Source organism: Peromyscus californicus, unplaced genomic scaffold (assembly GCF_007827085.1).
Source record: "Peromyscus californicus insignis strain IS unplaced genomic scaffold, ASM782708v3 Scaffold_6__1_contigs__length_162567912, whole genome shotgun sequence".
NCBI lineage: Eukaryota > Metazoa > Chordata > Mammalia > Rodentia > Cricetidae > Peromyscus > Peromyscus californicus.
Window position 1 is genome coordinate 161,289,511 of NW_026294584.1, and position 17,493 is coordinate 161,307,003.

The following is a 17,493-nucleotide window of genomic DNA, read 5'->3' on the forward strand; positions in this document are numbered from 1 at the left end:
TGCTTTTAATCCCAGCACTCAGGAGGCAGAGGCAGGTGGATCTCTATGAGTTTGAGGCCAGCCTGGTCTACAGAGCGAGTTCAAAGACAGTCAGGGCTACACAGAGAAACCCTGTCTCCAAAGCCCCTTCCCCCCTCCCCTGGAAAAAGAGTTGCTCTGTGCTGAGCACTATACCACAAACTACACAGTACTGTTTTCGTATCCTGCTCACAGCTGCACCTTACAGCTGCTGAGGCACAGGATGCTGCTGTGGCATCACTTTAGGTTTCTACAACATCAAAGCCTGAGCTCAGGTCAGCTTTTACCAAATCTAAAAACATTATTCTTGGGAACTGGTACAAATCTGATTACAGAATATGATAAAACTATCAATTTTAATAGTAATCAATATATTTAAGACAGGAATGCAGTAATATCCTTCCTTCCCTGCGATCAAATGACTAGAAGGACCACTCGATCATGCCAGCCGAAAATGAACAAGGGAAAAGCTCCTCAATGATTTTTTTCAGTTACCAATATTCTTCTCACCAACTTGTAAATTTTAAAAAAATTATATGTGTATGAGATTTTGCCTTCAAGAATGTCAGTATACCTCATTCAAGCCCAGTGTCCAGGGAGGCCACAAGAGGGTGTCAGACCCCCTGGAACTGGAGTTACAGACAGTTGTAAGCCACTTTGAGGGTGCTGGGAATCAAACCTGGATTCTCTGGAAGAGCAGCCAGTTCTCTTAACTGCTGAGTCATCTCTCCAGCCACATTGGTGAACTGTGTAGATACCCACTATAGCAATTAGGTTGAGAGCAAACACGACAGGTTTGTTTTTTATTATTGTACTATACCATAAAGATGCCAGACCTACTAGTTGTTATATTTAAAAAAACAAAAAAACAAAGATATCATTTTTCCAAAACAAAGAATTAATTAAATCATGTTGGTATTCAGTTAGGTTTCTGAGCAGTTAACACGGGGTGGAGGGAGGGCTGAGAAGTTAACATGGGCTGGAGGGACGCTGAGAAGTTAACATGGATTGGGGGAGGGCTGAGCAGTTAAGTTGGGGCTGGAGGGATGCCTCAGTGGTTAAGAACACTTGCTGCTCTTCCAGTGGACCCAAGTTCAGTTCCCTAGCACCAATATCAGGCAGCTCACAATCACCTCTAACTACAGCTCTAAGGAATACAACACTCTCTTCTGACCTTCTCGGGCATCCACACATACATAAATAAAAATGTCTTAAAAAATAAAAAATAAAAAAAATGTTAACCATCTGAAGAATGCCTTAGGGTTGGAGGTTAGCTCAGTGTAGACTACTTACCTAGCACACAGAGCCCTAGACTCAATCCCAGCACACCTTTCCAGGCAAGATGATATAGACCTATAAATGCAGCACTCAGAAAGCTGGGTCATGAAAACTGCCAGGAGTCTGAGACCAGCCTACATAGTAAGTTCGAGGCCTGAATGGACAACTGAGTGAGACCCTATTTCAAAAAGCCTTAAACAGGAGGAAGAATGATTTCACTCCTCTGTCAAAGCAAACAAGAGGCAGACACAGGAAGAGAGGGAAACAAATCCTGCATGGGACAATGACCTTCAAAGGAAAAGGCAGAGTGAAGAGAGAATGGAGATGGTCAATGTCGCTCCTTCCCTTGTTTTCTGAGAGGAAGGAATGCTCCTCCTGGAATCAAAGCATGCTCAGCTTGGAGACTCGGGTCCCACAAGGTGGGCCCTGGCAGGAGTTTAAGCTGAACTTTGGAACTTTGGACAACTGACTCAACAAATAAAACAGCTTTCTCACAGCACCTTCAACTAGCAATCTTTACTTCAACATTACTGAAGGCAGATTGGTGCCAATCAAGACCAGGAGAAACAGACACGAGAAAGAAAAAACGAATATAAAATAAAGCAAATAAATATGGTAACATTCCTGCTCTGATATATCTTAGCTATGGGATACAGACTTACACATAATAACATCTGCACAGGGCTGTATCCAGAGAAAGAGGGAGTCATTATCAGGCAACCTACTCAGTTCAACAGCTTCTAGAAAGATCCAAGCCAAAAAGATCCCCAAAGATCTTTTTTTTGTATAGAAATAATAGGATAAAAGGATAGATTACTGAATCTAGTCTAAAAAGAAAAAAGGGAAGGTATAGAAATGATAAAAGGTAGATTTTTGAATCTACTCAGAAAAGAAAAAAGAGAGAATATGGATATGATAAGATAAAAAGGTAATTATTGAATCTACTTTTAAAAAAGATATAGAAATAATAGGATAAAAGGGTAGATTATTGAATCTACTTTAAAAAGAAAAAAGGGAAGATACAGAAATGATAAAAGGTAGATTTTTGAATCTACTCAGAAAAGAAAAAAAGAGAGAATATGGATATGATAAGATAAAAAGGTAGATTATTGACTCTACTTTTTAAAAGGAACTACTTGTTTTAAATATTTTACATTGGATTGGATTTTTTTATATTATATATAACCTTTGTATTGGACTCACCAAAATAGGATAAATAATGAAATTTTTTGTCTGAATTTGTCAAATGTTAATGGACTGGACATTGTTAATGTAATTCTTGACTGTATATATTGTATATACTTATTGTATATACTTTTTCTTATATTAGTTATAACTTTTTTTAAACAAAAAAAAAGGGAAATGTGGATGATATACTGTGCACCCCAATAAACTTATCTGAGGGTCAGAGAACAGAACAGCCACTAGATTAGACATAGAGGCCAGAAAATGGTGGCACTCACACCTTTAATCCTATCACTTGGGAGGCAGAGATCTGTCTGGATCTCTGTGAGTTCAAGGCCACACTAGAAACAGAACCAGGTGTGGTGGCACACACCTTTAATCCCAGTACTTGAGATCTCATGTCGTTGCTTGAGAAAGACACATGCCTTTAATCCCAGGAAGTGATGGTAGGAAGCAGAAAGGTATATTAGGCGTGAGGACCAGGAACTTGAGGCTTTTAGGCTTTTAAGCTTATAGGCTTTTAGCAGCAGTTCAGCTGAGATCCATTCCGACCAGGACTCAGAGGCTTCCAATTTGAGGAAACAGGATCTGCTGAGAAGTTGGCGAGGTGAGGTTAGCTGTGGCTTGTTCTGTCTCTCTGATCTCTCAGCTATCACCCCAATATCTGGCTCCTGAGTGTTTTTATTAATAAGACCTTTTAAGATTCGTATTACAGAATGGGTCACATACACTGAGGCCAATGAAGGAAATCCTATTCCTAGTGGAATATGTAGTCCAAAGGAGGGGAAAGCAAATTAAACTGAGGTGCTTCTGAATGTGCAGAAACCCAAAATTATCCCAGAATGAGTGCTATGTGGTAACACAGCACAGAAAAGGTGGTCCCTCCATTTCAGCCACACAGCCTGGGTAACAAACTACTCAACAAGGGCCTTATCTCTGACAGAAGAGTGAATAAAGCTTCTTTTGTCTCCTGTACCCTAAGCATCAAGCTCCTTGTTGAAAAATAGCATCAAACTTTTCTAAATTTCAGAGTTCATCATACAGAACAGAACTGCTTAGAAATATAAATTTAGTTGCATTTATATATCTAGGAACTGCAGAGGGAAAACTCATCTCAATTACCAAATTTCATCCTTATGTACTCATACGGATCTTCTTGCCACAGCTCTTCATCCTCGTCTTTATAACACATCACAGAAAAAATTACATCTTCAGAGATACTCTAAGATGAGAAACAAACAAAACAATTGGGTACAAGCCATTCCAACAAGACTGGTCACATTAGTTTTTCCAGTTACAGTAATCCTTCTTAGCCTGCATTCACATTCAGAGAGGACAGCAATAGCTGAAGTTCAGACAAACTGAACACTTAGAAGCTGGAGGCGAGAAGCAGAAAAGACCAGTGCAAGTGACACTCCTTGAAGTAAGGACAGGAACAACAGAACTTCACTAACAGATCAACATTAAACACACCTTGATTTCTTGTACAGAAAATGCCACCAGGGTTATATCTACTATTATAGTTCTCATTTTTAAAATGCGTCATGTGTTCATGCTGGTCCTAATCATCAATACATCAACAATATTTGTGTCTTTTCTGCTTCCATTTCCAAAACACCAGTACTCTACTCCACAGCTGTGTGTTTCAGAGAGGAAGTTCCCTAAGCAGCGTGTGAACAGCAGCTAAGCTCAAGCAGGCCCCTGTATGTTCTAGTAACTACTCACATAGAAATAGGACGAGGGCTAGAGGGGTGGTTCACTGATCTTCCAGAGGACCTGGGTTCTATTCCCAACACCCACATGGAGGTTCATAATCATTTCTAACTCCAGTTCTAGAGGAGCCAAAGACTTTCTGGCCTCTTCGGACACCAAACATGCACACAGTTCACAGACAAATATGCAGCAAAACACCCATACATACAAAATAAAAGTAAGTAAATCTTTAAAAAAAAAAAAAAAAAAAGGACTATTTCTTATCACTTAGTTGAAATTCAGCCTAAAGGTTAGTATTTTCCTGAAACTTTCTATGTGAAAGCCATATAAAAATAATGCCAAGCCGGGCAGTGGTGACGCACACCTTTAATCCCAGCACTCAGGAGGCAGAACCAGGTGGATCTCTGTGAGTTCAAGGCCAGTCTGGGCTACCAAGTGAGTTCCAGGAAAAGGCGCAAAGCTACACAGAGAAACCCTGTCTCGAAAAAACCAAAAAAAAAAAAAAAAAAAAAAAATGCCAAAGGAAAAGATGCTATTTTGTATTTCATGTCACCCTTACATTTACAGGTATAAACAAAATGAAAACAGTATCTTTACTAATTGCAAAGAAATTACCACTATTTGATCATAGTAAGTAGGCAAATAGTTACAGAGTCCACAATTCACAAATTTAAAAGATACTACATGGGGCTGGAGAGATGGCTCAATGGTTAAGAGCACTGACTGCTCTTCCAGGGGACCCAGGTTCAATTCTCAGCACCCACGTGGATAATCACAACTGTCCTTAACTCCAGTTCCACATGATCTGACACCCTCACACCAATGCATATAAAATAAAGTTAAATAAATTATTTTTTAAAAAGTTTTACATATATAAGACTTGTGTTCAGATAATGCTAACCAAAGCTGGGTTGGTAGTAAATGTAATCCTAGCATTCAGAAAGTAGAAGAAAAATGGTTGAGTTCAAGGCCAGACTATATAGCAAGATATTGGTTAAAAAAAAAAAAAAAAAAAAAAAAAGATAATACTACCTACCTCAACTCTATCCTAGATACCATGAACAGTAAAGCAACTGATTTTCTTGTCACATACCAACTTACAGAATTTAAGTACAACAGGCTGGGAATGTAGCTTAGTTGACAGAGTGCTTGCCTAGCATGCATGAGGTTCTTAAAACCCTTAGTTCCCCATCACCCCATAAACCAGACATGGTAGGTGCAGTGGTGCGTGCCTGCAATCTCAACCTAGGAGGCAGGGACAAGAGGATCAGAAGCTCAAGGTCATCCCCCACCACATAGGAAGTTCAATGTCAGTCTGGGCTATTATCTCAAAAGACGACAAAAAAAATTTTAAACCTGGCGTGGTGGCACATCAATTAATCCCAGCACTCAGGTGGCAGAGGCAGGTGGATCTCTGTGAGTTCAAAGCCAGCCTGGTCTACATAGTGAATTCCAGGACAACCAGGGCTGCTACACTGAGAAACCTTGTCTCAAAAGGAAAAAAAATGTTTTACACTAAGAACTCACAGTTTATTGGAAGTGGAGAGTCAGTTCTTAATACTTTAAATTACCCAGATATTTATGTGCAAATAAAATGTATATATTATTAGTCCATCATTTTCCATTCTGATTTGTTCTTTAATTATGACAAATAAAAATGCTGAATTCTGTCTTTAAAAAAAAAAAGTTGGTATTAAAAACAGGGTTAGATGTTAATAAAGCAGTTTTAATAAAACTTTTTAATAAAAAATAAAAATAAATAAAGCTGTTTTTAATAAAACAAAACTTCAGCTTTTGCTAAAGAACTGAATCCAAGGAAAGAAAGAAGGAAAGAGGGAGGGAGGGAGGGAGGGAGGGAGGGAGGGAGGGAGGGAGGAAGGAAGGAAGGAAGGAAGGCTGCCCTTTTGGTGTATATGCACAAAAGAAAAGTCATTTATCAGACTGCATCTTCTGCAAAATAACACTCTCTTTGTAAAGCCCTGCTGGCAGCTTTCAAAATGTTTTCACACAAGGGTCAAAAAAACATGACCGGGCAGTGGTGGCGCACGCCTTTAATCCCAGCACTCGGGAGGCAGAGCCAGGCGGATCTCTGTGAGTTCGAGGCCAGCCTGGGCTACCAAGTGAGTCCCAGGAAAGGCGCAAAGCTACACAGAGAAACCCTGTCTCGAAAAACCAAAAAAAAAAAAAAAAAAAAAAAACATGATCTGCCTTAACAGAACAGACTCCAAGGCTAAATCAACAACCAAGTGACACCTGACTCCAAGCCTCCCAACTCACAATCCTGAAGATCTCTCTCTTCTCAAATGCTTAAACTTTGAAAGCCCTTCATAATATAAGATTGCACTTGTTAGAAATTATTGTTAGTGGAAACAGAGATTAAATATAAAACATAATACATAAAACATAAATATAAAATATCAAACAACACCTACTTTCTCTAGAAAACCCAACTTAACCAACAATGGTTTAGAGAGCCACCCCAACACTAACCTGTATATGTGGCTTCATCTGCTTCCAGGTCACAGCATGAACAACCCCTTGGTTGAGATAGTTGAATGCTTGCTGAAGAACACGGGGAGCTACATATTCTTTCTGTCTGTATTGGTCTAAAATTTTTAGTAGGACCTGCAGGAAAACAGGTGGGGATTGGGAGAGATGAACATGTTAACAATTACTACGTTAAAAAGCAAAGAAGTGTTTGAGGCATGACACAAAATACTATAGTCAGTGATCTACACAAGCAGATTTGGGGGAGATATTGTGGGAAAAAGCTCATGCAGGCATTTTACTTTTTGTTTGTTTGGTTGGTTGGTTTTTCGAGACAGGGTTTCTCTGTGTAGCTTTGCACCTTTCCTGAATCTTGCTCTATAGACCAGGCTGGCCTTGAACTCACAAAGATCCACCTGCCTCTGCCTCCCGAGTGCTGGGATTAAAGGCATGCGCCACCACCGCCTGGCGCACTTTACTTTTTAGATAGGTTTGTGTGTTACACTGAGCTAAGAGATATGTCATTGAATTTTAGGCATTTGTTCTTCTAACCTATAAGCTACTCAGAATAAGTCTATGCCCTAGTCCATGGCTAGTGTGCTGGTGTGAATGAAAATGGCACCCTATAGGTTCATAGGTGTGGTACTATTAGGGGGTGTGGCCTTGTTGGAGTAGATGTGGCCTGGATGGAGAACATGTGTCACTGGGGATGGATTTTGAGGTTTCAGATACTCAAGCCAAGCCCAGTGTCGCTCTCTCTTCCCACTGCCTACCAATCCAGATGTAGAACTCTCAGCTACCTCTCCAGCACCATGTGTGCCTGCATGCCACCATGCTTCCTGCCATTATGATAATGGACTAAACCTCTGAACTGTAAGCTAGCCCAATTAAATGTTTTCCTTTATAAGAGTTGCCATGGTCATGGTGTCTCTTCACAACAATAGAACTTTGATTAAGACAGCTAGCTTCTCCTATTTTCAATAAAATTACAGATCTGATGGAGTAAATAAACATTTCAAAACTTCTATATAATCACACAGCAGCACAAGTTCACATAGAACCAGCAGCACCAAAGCTTAGACCTTAATCAGAAGATAAACATTATTCTAAAAATAATGCTGATATTACCAATTATTCTTTGAAATAATTAAACTAGATCCCTAACTAACCTGCACACCAAAATGAACTCCAGATAGGCAAATACTTTAACAGTTAAAAACCCTAAAGCAGCCGGGCGGTGGTGGCGCACGCCTTTAATCCCAGCACTCGGGAGGCAGAGCCAGGCGGATCTCTGTGAGTTCGAGGTCAACCTGGGCTACCAAGTGAGTCCCAGGAAAGGCGCAAAGCTACACAGAGAAACCCTGTCTCGAAATACCAAAAAAAAAAAAAAAAAAAAAAAAAACCTAAAGCATGGAGTTCCTAGAAGAAAATGTAGGATATTTGTATTTTATAATCTCAGGCCACTGACAATCTCTGTAACATAACACACAGTTGACTTTTCTTATGGGCTAGTTGCAATCCTGCTTATAAGAAAGAACCCTGAAGAGCAGCTGTGACTGACTCGGGGGCCTTCAAAGAGAGCACAAGACTCCTGCCTCCCATTTCCTGGTCCCCATCACTTCATTGTGTCAAGCTTATAAGTGAGTTGCTAAATCTTTCAGAACATGTATAAAATTTATAAATCAGAATATGAATTTTATATAACTTATCTAAAATCTAGGTTAATAAAATAGATCTAAAGTCCAACTACCACCCAGAAACTCCTGCAATGTCAGCTGAGAGGATGATATTGAACAAGACTGTCCTAACATAGCTGGGGTTCAAACAAGTGTGGTCCTAACATAGCTGGGGTTCAAACAAGTGTGGTGGCCATGTTGGAGGAGCAGCAGGTGGCAACTGACTCCAAGGGACCAGCCCACCAGGAAGCAAGGCTCTGATGGGCGAGTCTTGGACTGGCAGGCCCCGAGAGCCTCGCCCCGGATGTCTCTGCCCCTGCTGTGTCTTTGCGTGTTTGCCGCTGTCGTCTTCCTCTGGTGTCAGGCATGGAGTGCACGGGTGTGGGGAGATCTCCACTGCCCTTAACGCAGTGGGTTACCTCATGGGAATATCCTGTTCTCCTGGGCATTGTGTTTTGTTTTGGGGGTTGTTTTGGTTTTTTATTTTTATTTATTTTTTGTTTCTCATGACAGGGTTTCTCTATGTAGCTCTGGAGCCTGTCCTGGAACTCACTTTGTAGACCAGGATGGCCTCGAACTCACAGAGATCTACCTGCCTCTGCCTCCCCAGTGCTGGGATTAAAGGCGCATGCCACTGTAACACGAATCTTAAAAGGTCTTATTAATAAAAAAAACTCGGTGCCAGTTATTGGGGTGAATGCTGGAAGATCAAAGAAGCAAAACAAGCCACAGCTAACCTGACCTCACCAACTTCTCAGTCAATCCTGTTTCCTCAAACTGGAAGCCTCTAAGTCCTCATCCTAATGGATCTCAGCTGAACTGCTGCTAAAAGCCTATAAGCTTAAAAAGACTCCAGTTCCTGGTCCTCACACCTTATATACCTTTCTGCTTCCTGCCATCACTTCCTGGGATTAAAGGCGTGTGTCACCATGCCTGGCTGTTTCCAGTGTGGCTTTGAACTCAGAGATTCGGATCTCTGTCTCTGGAATGTTAGGATTAAAGGTGTGTGTGTCACCATTTTCTGGCCTCTATGTCTATCTAGTGGCTGTTCTGTTCTCCAACCCCAGATAAGTTCATTAGGGTGCACAATATATTGGGGAACACAATATCACCACACACCACCACCGCTTGGCTCTCTCCTGGGCATTTTTACCTGTGGACTATTATGAAAATGATTTCCTCCTAAGCTGTACTGCTTAACCGAAGCAATAATTTATACAATAGTGTTAGTTTAAATAAGATTTTGATGATTGAGGGTCTTTAATAAATATAGTAAGGGATTATGATAGAGGTCAGTTTAGTGAGAAACCTAATATAGGTAAACGCAAGATACGGCATTTCCCCTGCCCCAATAAAGCAGGGCCTGCAGAGGATAGAAAATTAAAGCAAGTAAACGTCACACAGCTAGTTTTTCTTGAGGAGCTATATAGACTGTGGCTTAGGTTAATGATTAAGAAAAACAACTGAGTCCCAGAAGCCCAGCTAGCTTAAGTTCTTTCAATCTCAATGTTGGGAAGTGTGGTCACAGGTTTCAGTATGCATCATAGCTAAAACAAAGCCTTAAAAATAACTTAAGTTTAGATTAAGATGTTTCTGCTAATGGCTTTGAGGTAAAAAAAAAAAAAAATCTTGGAAAACAATTTAAAGACACACTTTTAATAGCTGAGCAAGGGACTCATTGAGGTCAGGGAACAAGAACAATGATGGTCTGGCTATTGCTGGCTGACATACCTTTCTTGCTAGGATGGGCTGGTGATCAAGGGTGATGATTAATTCCCTGTACACATTTCTGCCCTCAGCTTCCTGATATAAAAACTACTGATGAGTGGGGATGCACCCTGAGGATTTAAAGTAGAGCTGACTAATTGTTTTTCATATATAAAAGTTTATATTTGTGATTCCTTTAAGATTTTTTATAAGATCACCTTTTGAGACAAATAATAAAATATTTGGTCCTTTCTTTGAAACCACAAAATGCAGCCTGCCAGCAAAAGAACTGGCTGCTAAAAATACCTTGCTTGCTGATACTCTGTTAATCTATAACAAGTTACTTGGACATGAATGTATGTGGGCTCTTGGGACAACTTGTTTTTCACCTGTAATACATGAAATGTTTAATCATGTAAGGGAGATGAAAAACATACTGTTTTTAACTTGTATTCATTGAAATCATTCACTAGAAAAAGAGTATGTAACCACATTGCAATTTTTATATTGCTTCAAAGATTCTACTAGGGTATATAATCTGTAAGGGGAAAAAAGACACAAGAGAAGGAAAACAACAGGAAAGATGTAGAAGGAAAACATCGAGAGACAGAAGGAAAACCAAGGTAGAAAAACAGAACAGAAAAGGAATAGGTAGAGAAATGACGGTAAGAATAATAAAATGAAGAACTAAGCTTTGGCCCTCAGAAAAGTCTCTGTGTGTCTGTTTGTCTGTTCAGTAGTTCACCTACTCTGCATCTCCTCTTCAGTTTCTCTGATTTAATGAAGGCTTGCCATTCATCAGCACCCCAGGTGAGATCCTGACATGCCGAAGGGGTGTGTATGTGTGTGTGTGTGTGTGTGTGTGTGTGTGTGTGTGTTGCTCTTTTTCGCTGGTCCCAGAAAGTTAAGTTTTGCCCCCCTTGCCAGTCCCAGAGAATTAAGTTTACTCCCTCAGATACAATAGTCTGCTGACCCTGTTGGATCCCTCTCAATCCCTGAGCTGCTGCAGGCTGGTCCTCACAGCAACAATAGGGGAGATTCCATACAGCAGCAGATGACAGTTTTGGCAAGGAAACTAATTTTAAATATCAAGATTATATGTCTTAGGTAACATTTCTGGCACAGACACATGGACATGGCATTTACTTTTTAATACAAGTTTATGCATGTATATATACATGCATGCTTTAACAACACTAGAAAATTCTAAACACACTTCAAGAGACATCAGCATTAAGACACTTCTTGGAGTTTAACAGCAGCAAAACAGAGGCAAAGATACAATCGATCCGTTTCTAGATCAGGCTGGTGTCTGCTCTGAATATCTGGACGGATAATTTTACTTATTATTTACTAATTTCCCCATAGAGTATCTCATGGGTACCATATCAGAGTACTTTTCAGAAACCCTTTTACCTTACTTAAGTATTTAATTTCACATTACTGAGGGATTTATGAAACATCTATAAACACCTTCTGTATCATTGAAGCCTTGGATTATGTCTGATTAAGCAGTCCTGGCTTTCCTACGAAGGCCCTGACACAGCTAATTATTAATTACTAACTCTCACTTCAAAAAAAAAATAGCAAACATATCATGATTCAGTTGGCAATATTTGATGGACCAATCAGAGTCCACTGTCCTTTGCAATTTTTAAAGTTTTTAAATATTAATAAACAGTCTCATGGATTCCACATTTTCCTTATGTAGAATGGATACTCCAACTTGCATGTTCTTACCTGAAAGTCTTCTTTAATATCTAAGCTAGACTAGTCTTGAAATAGACTTATTCATAGTGTATAAATCTTCAAATAAACAAGGGAAAACTCAAAGAAATAGGAAACTTATAGGAAGACAGCGAGGTCTACATCATCATTTGAGGCTCCTTTCACGTCTAGCAATCATGAAGGCATTTCTGGTGGAAGCAGATGGAGGAGGACACTGGATTCTCAAGCCAGCTGCCCTTGGACCAGACTCCCACAGCTGCCATTTCATCCTCTTTAAGTGTGCAGTGAATTACCATATAAGCAATCTACTTTAAAACAGATAGAAATAGCACTCAGTAATAACTACTCTTCTATTTTAAAAGCGTAAGTTTAATACCTGCTGAATTCCCACTGCATAGGTTTTCAAAAAAAATTCAGAAAATTCGAAGTATTCTTTTGTGACATTTCCTGGGCTTCCATACCTTAAAATTCAAAGAAGAAACTCTAATTACTGTGAAGTTTAAAAACAAAGCATCCTTGCTAGTTTAAACACAGATATTAGGAGGTATGTTCTACCAGGCCAGAAAACTAACACGTTCTCTTTTTCCACAAGACACAATGTGAATCAGGAGGAACTCAAAGACTCTACAGCACAGTTAACATTTGGACAGAAACTTCTAACTTCTAAACCAACTAACTCCGAAAAGGAATAAAAATGTTATGCCTGGCATGCTTTACAATAAAAGCTTTTAAAATTAAATTTGACTTTCTTATGGAGCCAAGTATACATGTGTTCCTTCTTGCATAATTTCTGGGTATTTCCAATGGAAAAAAAATGAGAAGCTTTACATGTTTTGCACAAAGTAGAAAAGAGCCAGAGAAGGCTACCCACTTTGTTATGATTTCTAGGGCAGTGGGCACAAGCCTACTTTGAACAGCTGTTAAAGCGTTGCCCTCTGTGGGCTTTTTGGTTTGGTTTGGTTTGGTTTTTGGCCGTATGAGATAGGGTCTCCTGTAACTCAGACTGGCCTCAAACTCACTATGTAGCTGAGAATGGTTTTGAATCCATGATCCTCCTCCCTCCACTTCCCTACGGCTGAGAACAGAAGTATACATCACTATGCCCAACTATGAACACCAGGGAGCCACTCAACTCTAGTATACCCAATGCCAAGATACCCACTGTAACATCGTTAATATAGCAAGTGGAGTAATACCGCTCAAAGAGACGAGCGACGATATGCAGAGCCCACTTCTTACACTTCCACCACACCAGCTCTGGTCGGTCATCCTCATCAATTTGAAGAGTCTCCTAAGAGGGGAAAAACACCCAAATCAGATTTTTTTTTTTCCTAAGTTGGTTTACAAAAACAGCATAAATTTTGGTATAGATTAAGTCATAGCTATTTGAAGTGAGACTGCTATGTGAACATTCAGTCTACTTTACAGGTAGCTAGTTAAGAACTAAGTAAGTTAAGCAAATCTTTCCTGGAAGTGCTGGTGTCCACACTGACCTTCAAGGGAAGCAAGGAGGTGGAAACAAAACATAAGCACCAAGTCACTTGATGAACTCTGAGGGGTGAGAAGGTTCTGAGTTCTGATGTTGGCAAAAATCACTGAACTGTTTATTGCCTATAGAGATACATTAAAACTTGAAATAATTTGTTTCAAATATAGACAATGGAGAAGATAAGGACAACAGAGGTCAGTATGATTAGCATGTAAGTGTCCCTGGGCTCAACCTTTGCACTCAAATACATAAATAAATAAAAGATATGGACACAAAAAGAATAGTGGACATTTTCAGGCCAACTCAAGTTTTTTAAACAAAAAAGTTAATTTGACAGATGAAAAGGCACTATCATTGCTACCACAAATCACACTGAGATACTTTTACCTGTAAAACAGGTGGCTTACAACCAAGTGTGCCCTTGCAGCAAACACTCTCAACCACTGTTTATTAAAGTACATACCTGAGCACTGTTTTTGTTTCGCAAGGTCTATCGAAAGCCCAACACTTTCAGGAAGCAACCACTCTGAGACTGAGTTCCACCCCAGCCAAGCACTAAACCACATTCTTAGAGATAAAAGCTTAAATATTAAAACTACCCAAACATCCAGCAATGAAGCACTCCATTAAAATGACAGTATAAAAACAGTCAAAGGCCAGCAAGACGGTTCAGTACATAAAGGTGCCTACTACCAACCCTGATGACCTGAGTTTGATCCCCAAGATCCACATAGTGGAAAGAAAGAACCACAAGGGTCCTCTGACCTCTACACATACACCATGGTGTACTCCTATACAACACACACAGTCACCAAAAAGAAACTGTAAATGTAAAATAAAAATTAATTTTAAAAAAAGTTACAACCAGAAAAGTATTAATAATATTTATATTTCATTTTTGGTGAAAAAAAATGAAGGTATAGCTACATATACATTTTTATAAGTAAAATTCTAAAAATATATTCAGGAAAAAAGACTAGAGAGATATGTAGCAAGGTTTAAAATGTTCTAACTGGCTTAAGTAAAGTTAAACATAGTTACTGTTTTAATGTTCTTGCTGATCTGACTTTCTAAAAGTGAAAATTATTAATTATGTTTACATTATTTTATTAGTTAATAGGATAGTGGTTTTTCTGTTTTCCAAAGAGCAGACCAGACAGTGAATCAGCGTAAGTACTCCAACCCATTTGCAGGCTTTCCTCAGAGCCCTGACATACCGGAGGGACTGTTCTATCGATGATGGTCCGAAAGATCTCCATCCACGTTGTCATGGTCTGGTGGCTCACCAGCTGAAGGGGCAGTGCGTACTAGAAAACAGAGCGGCGGAGAGAAGTCACCCTCCTGCCCTGAAAATCAGCACTTTGCATCAGAAGGTTAAAATACACAAAATAGCTAATATTTGAGCAAGAAACAGCAATTCATGATTCAACCTAAAATTTAACTTTTAAAAAAATCCATAATTAAATATATACTTTTGTAGGGTGGGATGCAACAAGGTCTCACATATCCTAGGCTAGCCTCAAAATCACCCAAGGATGACCTTGAACTCCTGATCCGCCTGCCTACGGAAATTACAGGTGTTTGCCACTATCCCCAGTTTTACGTAGCACGGGGGATTGACCCCAGGGTTTCATACATTCTGGGTAAGAACTCTAACCTTGGGCTACTTCCCCAGCCTCTTTGTTTGTCAGGTTATTGTTTGGTGTGTTTTGAAACAGGGTCTCTTGTAACCCAAGCAGGCTTCAAATATGCTATGGAGCCAAAGATAGCCTTGAAATCTTCATCTGTCCATCTCTATCTGAAAACATAAGGATTACAAACATGTACAACCTACCTCTGGCTTTTATAAGTAAATCTTTTAAATTAAGAAATATACATGTCATTAGCTGTTTCTCTTGTCTACCTTTAAAAAGAAAAATTTACTATCAATAAGGTCCCATTTATTTCACATACATTTTGGGTTATTTTACAACTTGCCTTTTCGTGTATCAAACTTGCAATTATAAGCACTTGGATAAAAATCTTTACCTCACGAACACACATGAAGCTCTTTTTCAATTCCCATCCTCTTGTGTATGGCCCAATACCTACAATGACTATTACTCAGGCTTCTATCGCCCCTGCCACACCATGAGCTGCAGGGAGCTGCCTCCATGCCCAGTGTTCTACTGTCCCCAGCTACGAGATAATGGCATAACCCTAAGAGACATCACTGCTGTCTCACAAAGTCACACTGCAGCTGGAAAACCTAAGTTCAAGAGCTGGAAGGGCAAATAGTGAAGGAGGGGTGTGGTGAGATGTTGTTCGAATCTTAGTCTTTTAATAAAAAACCCAGAGCCAGATATCAGGATGAAAGCTGAAAGATCAGAGAAGCAGAACAGCCAGCCACTAGTTCTTACCTCTGTAAAATCCTCAGCCTAAAGAGAGTAGTTTCCTGTTTCCTCATACCTTATATACCTTTCTCTGCACTGCCATATTACTTCCTGGGATTAAAGGCGTGTGTGCTTCCCAAAGGCATGAGATCTCAAGTGCTGGGATTAAAGGTGTGTGCCACCGCTGCCAAACCTCTATGTCTAATCTAGTGGCTAGCTCTGTCCTCTGATCCTCAGGCAAGTTTATTATAAAGGTACACAATATATCCCCACAAAGGGGAGACTTAAGGTCATACCTACAAGCCAGACTTGGTGGCTCACACATGGAATCCTATCACTCAGAAGGCTGCTGTGAGTTTGAGACCCACCTAGACTACACAGTGGGACTCTGTCTCCATTTAAAAAAAAAAAAAAAAATTGAGAAAGGTCATACTTTCTTCTAAGTGCCTTGTGTGAGTGAGGCATTTGGGCTTGAACTAGGGTCCAGGTCCAGAGGAGGAGCAGGCAGGGAGTTAGGCAGAAAGTGGTGACTCCTGGCATATGTTTGAAGAAACGAAGTACTTCTAGACACAGATAAATGCTCCTTAAGACAAAACCAATCTCACTGAATTAATTAGACATTTAAGAGCAGTTCATCTGGGCCTTCTGTACCCTAGCCAGGCAATTCTTTCTTACATCATGATTGCAGTTTCACTTCTCAAACTTTTTTTTTAAATTTTGCCTCCAAAGGAGCACATTACTGTATTTATATACAACAGATTGCCAGAACAGTTAAAGATGCTAGAGCAGTTCATCTTTTGTTTTTGTTGTTGGGTTGTTGGGTTTTTGGTTTTGTTTTTTGTTTTGTTTTGTTTTGTTTTGTTTTAAATGTGTTTAAAGAATTTTTTTCCCTGTTAGTGAGCCAAATAGATAAAGAAACCACAGAAAATTCATGCCAGGAGCCTTCACATTACTGACCAGTGCCTGGGCTCTGTGTGCCCAGTAGGAAAGTGTTGTGGAATACTATTTTAAGGTGTATTATTTTTGTTCATGTTGCATTTGTTTAACTTTGTGAAGCTGTGTTACTGTGCCTGTGTAAAACACCTGATGGTCTAATAAAGATCTGAACGGCCAATGGCAAGGCAGGAGAAAGGGTAGGTGGGGCTGGCAGCTAGAGAGAAGATATAGAAGGAGAAATCTGGGAGGAGAAAGAAGAAAAGAGATGGAGGAGTGAAGAAGGAACTAGCCAGGGGAGGAGGAGGATATTGGGGCCAGCCACCCAGCCACCTAGCCAGCCATGGAATAAAAGTAAGATTTGCAGAAAAGAATGGGAAAAACCCAGAGTCAAAGGCAGACAGAATAATTTAAGTTAAGGAAAGTTGGCAAGAAACTAAGCCAAGCTAAGGCGAGGCATTCATAAGTAAGAATAAGTCTCCATGTGATTTATTTGGGAGCTGGGTAGCAGACCCCACAAAAAAAGAGCAAAAACAAACAACAAGAAGAAAGGCTAGTCCAGCCCCAAATACAGGGCTATTGTTGTTATGATGCCCCTGTATAAAGTAGGCCTGCTGAGGGAGACCTCTAATACTAACTCTACAAGAAAAGTCATGCAGCTTTCTTCCCAAATATTTCAGAGAATGTAGAGCAACGTATTTCCCTGATATTCTACTTTCTTCTCTCTTGTGAGATCTCCTTCCTTCCTTTTATCTTGGGGAAAAAAAAATCTGCCTTCAACTGCCTTTATTAAACAATTCTGAGGCCAGGTGTGGTGGCCACACTTTTAATCCCAGAACTCAGGAGGCAGAGACAGGTGGAGCTCTGAGTTGGAGGCTAGCCTGGTCTCATAGTGAGTTCCAGGACA

At 39.9% G+C, this 17,493-nt stretch overlaps 1 protein-coding gene across 1 annotated transcript in view; it reads right to left on the reverse strand.

Moving 5' to 3' along the window:
- Ipo8 (importin 8) overlaps positions 1-17,493 on the reverse strand; it is a 74,547-nt gene that overhangs the window by 40,626 nt on the left and 16,428 nt on the right. Inside the window, 5 exon segments of the mRNA XM_052719931.1 lie at positions 3,604-3,703; positions 6,685-6,819; positions 12,169-12,253; positions 12,989-13,083; positions 14,499-14,588. Of these exon segments, the coding sequence (XP_052575891.1) occupies positions 3,604-3,703; positions 6,685-6,819; positions 12,169-12,253; positions 12,989-13,083; positions 14,499-14,588 (505 nt within the window).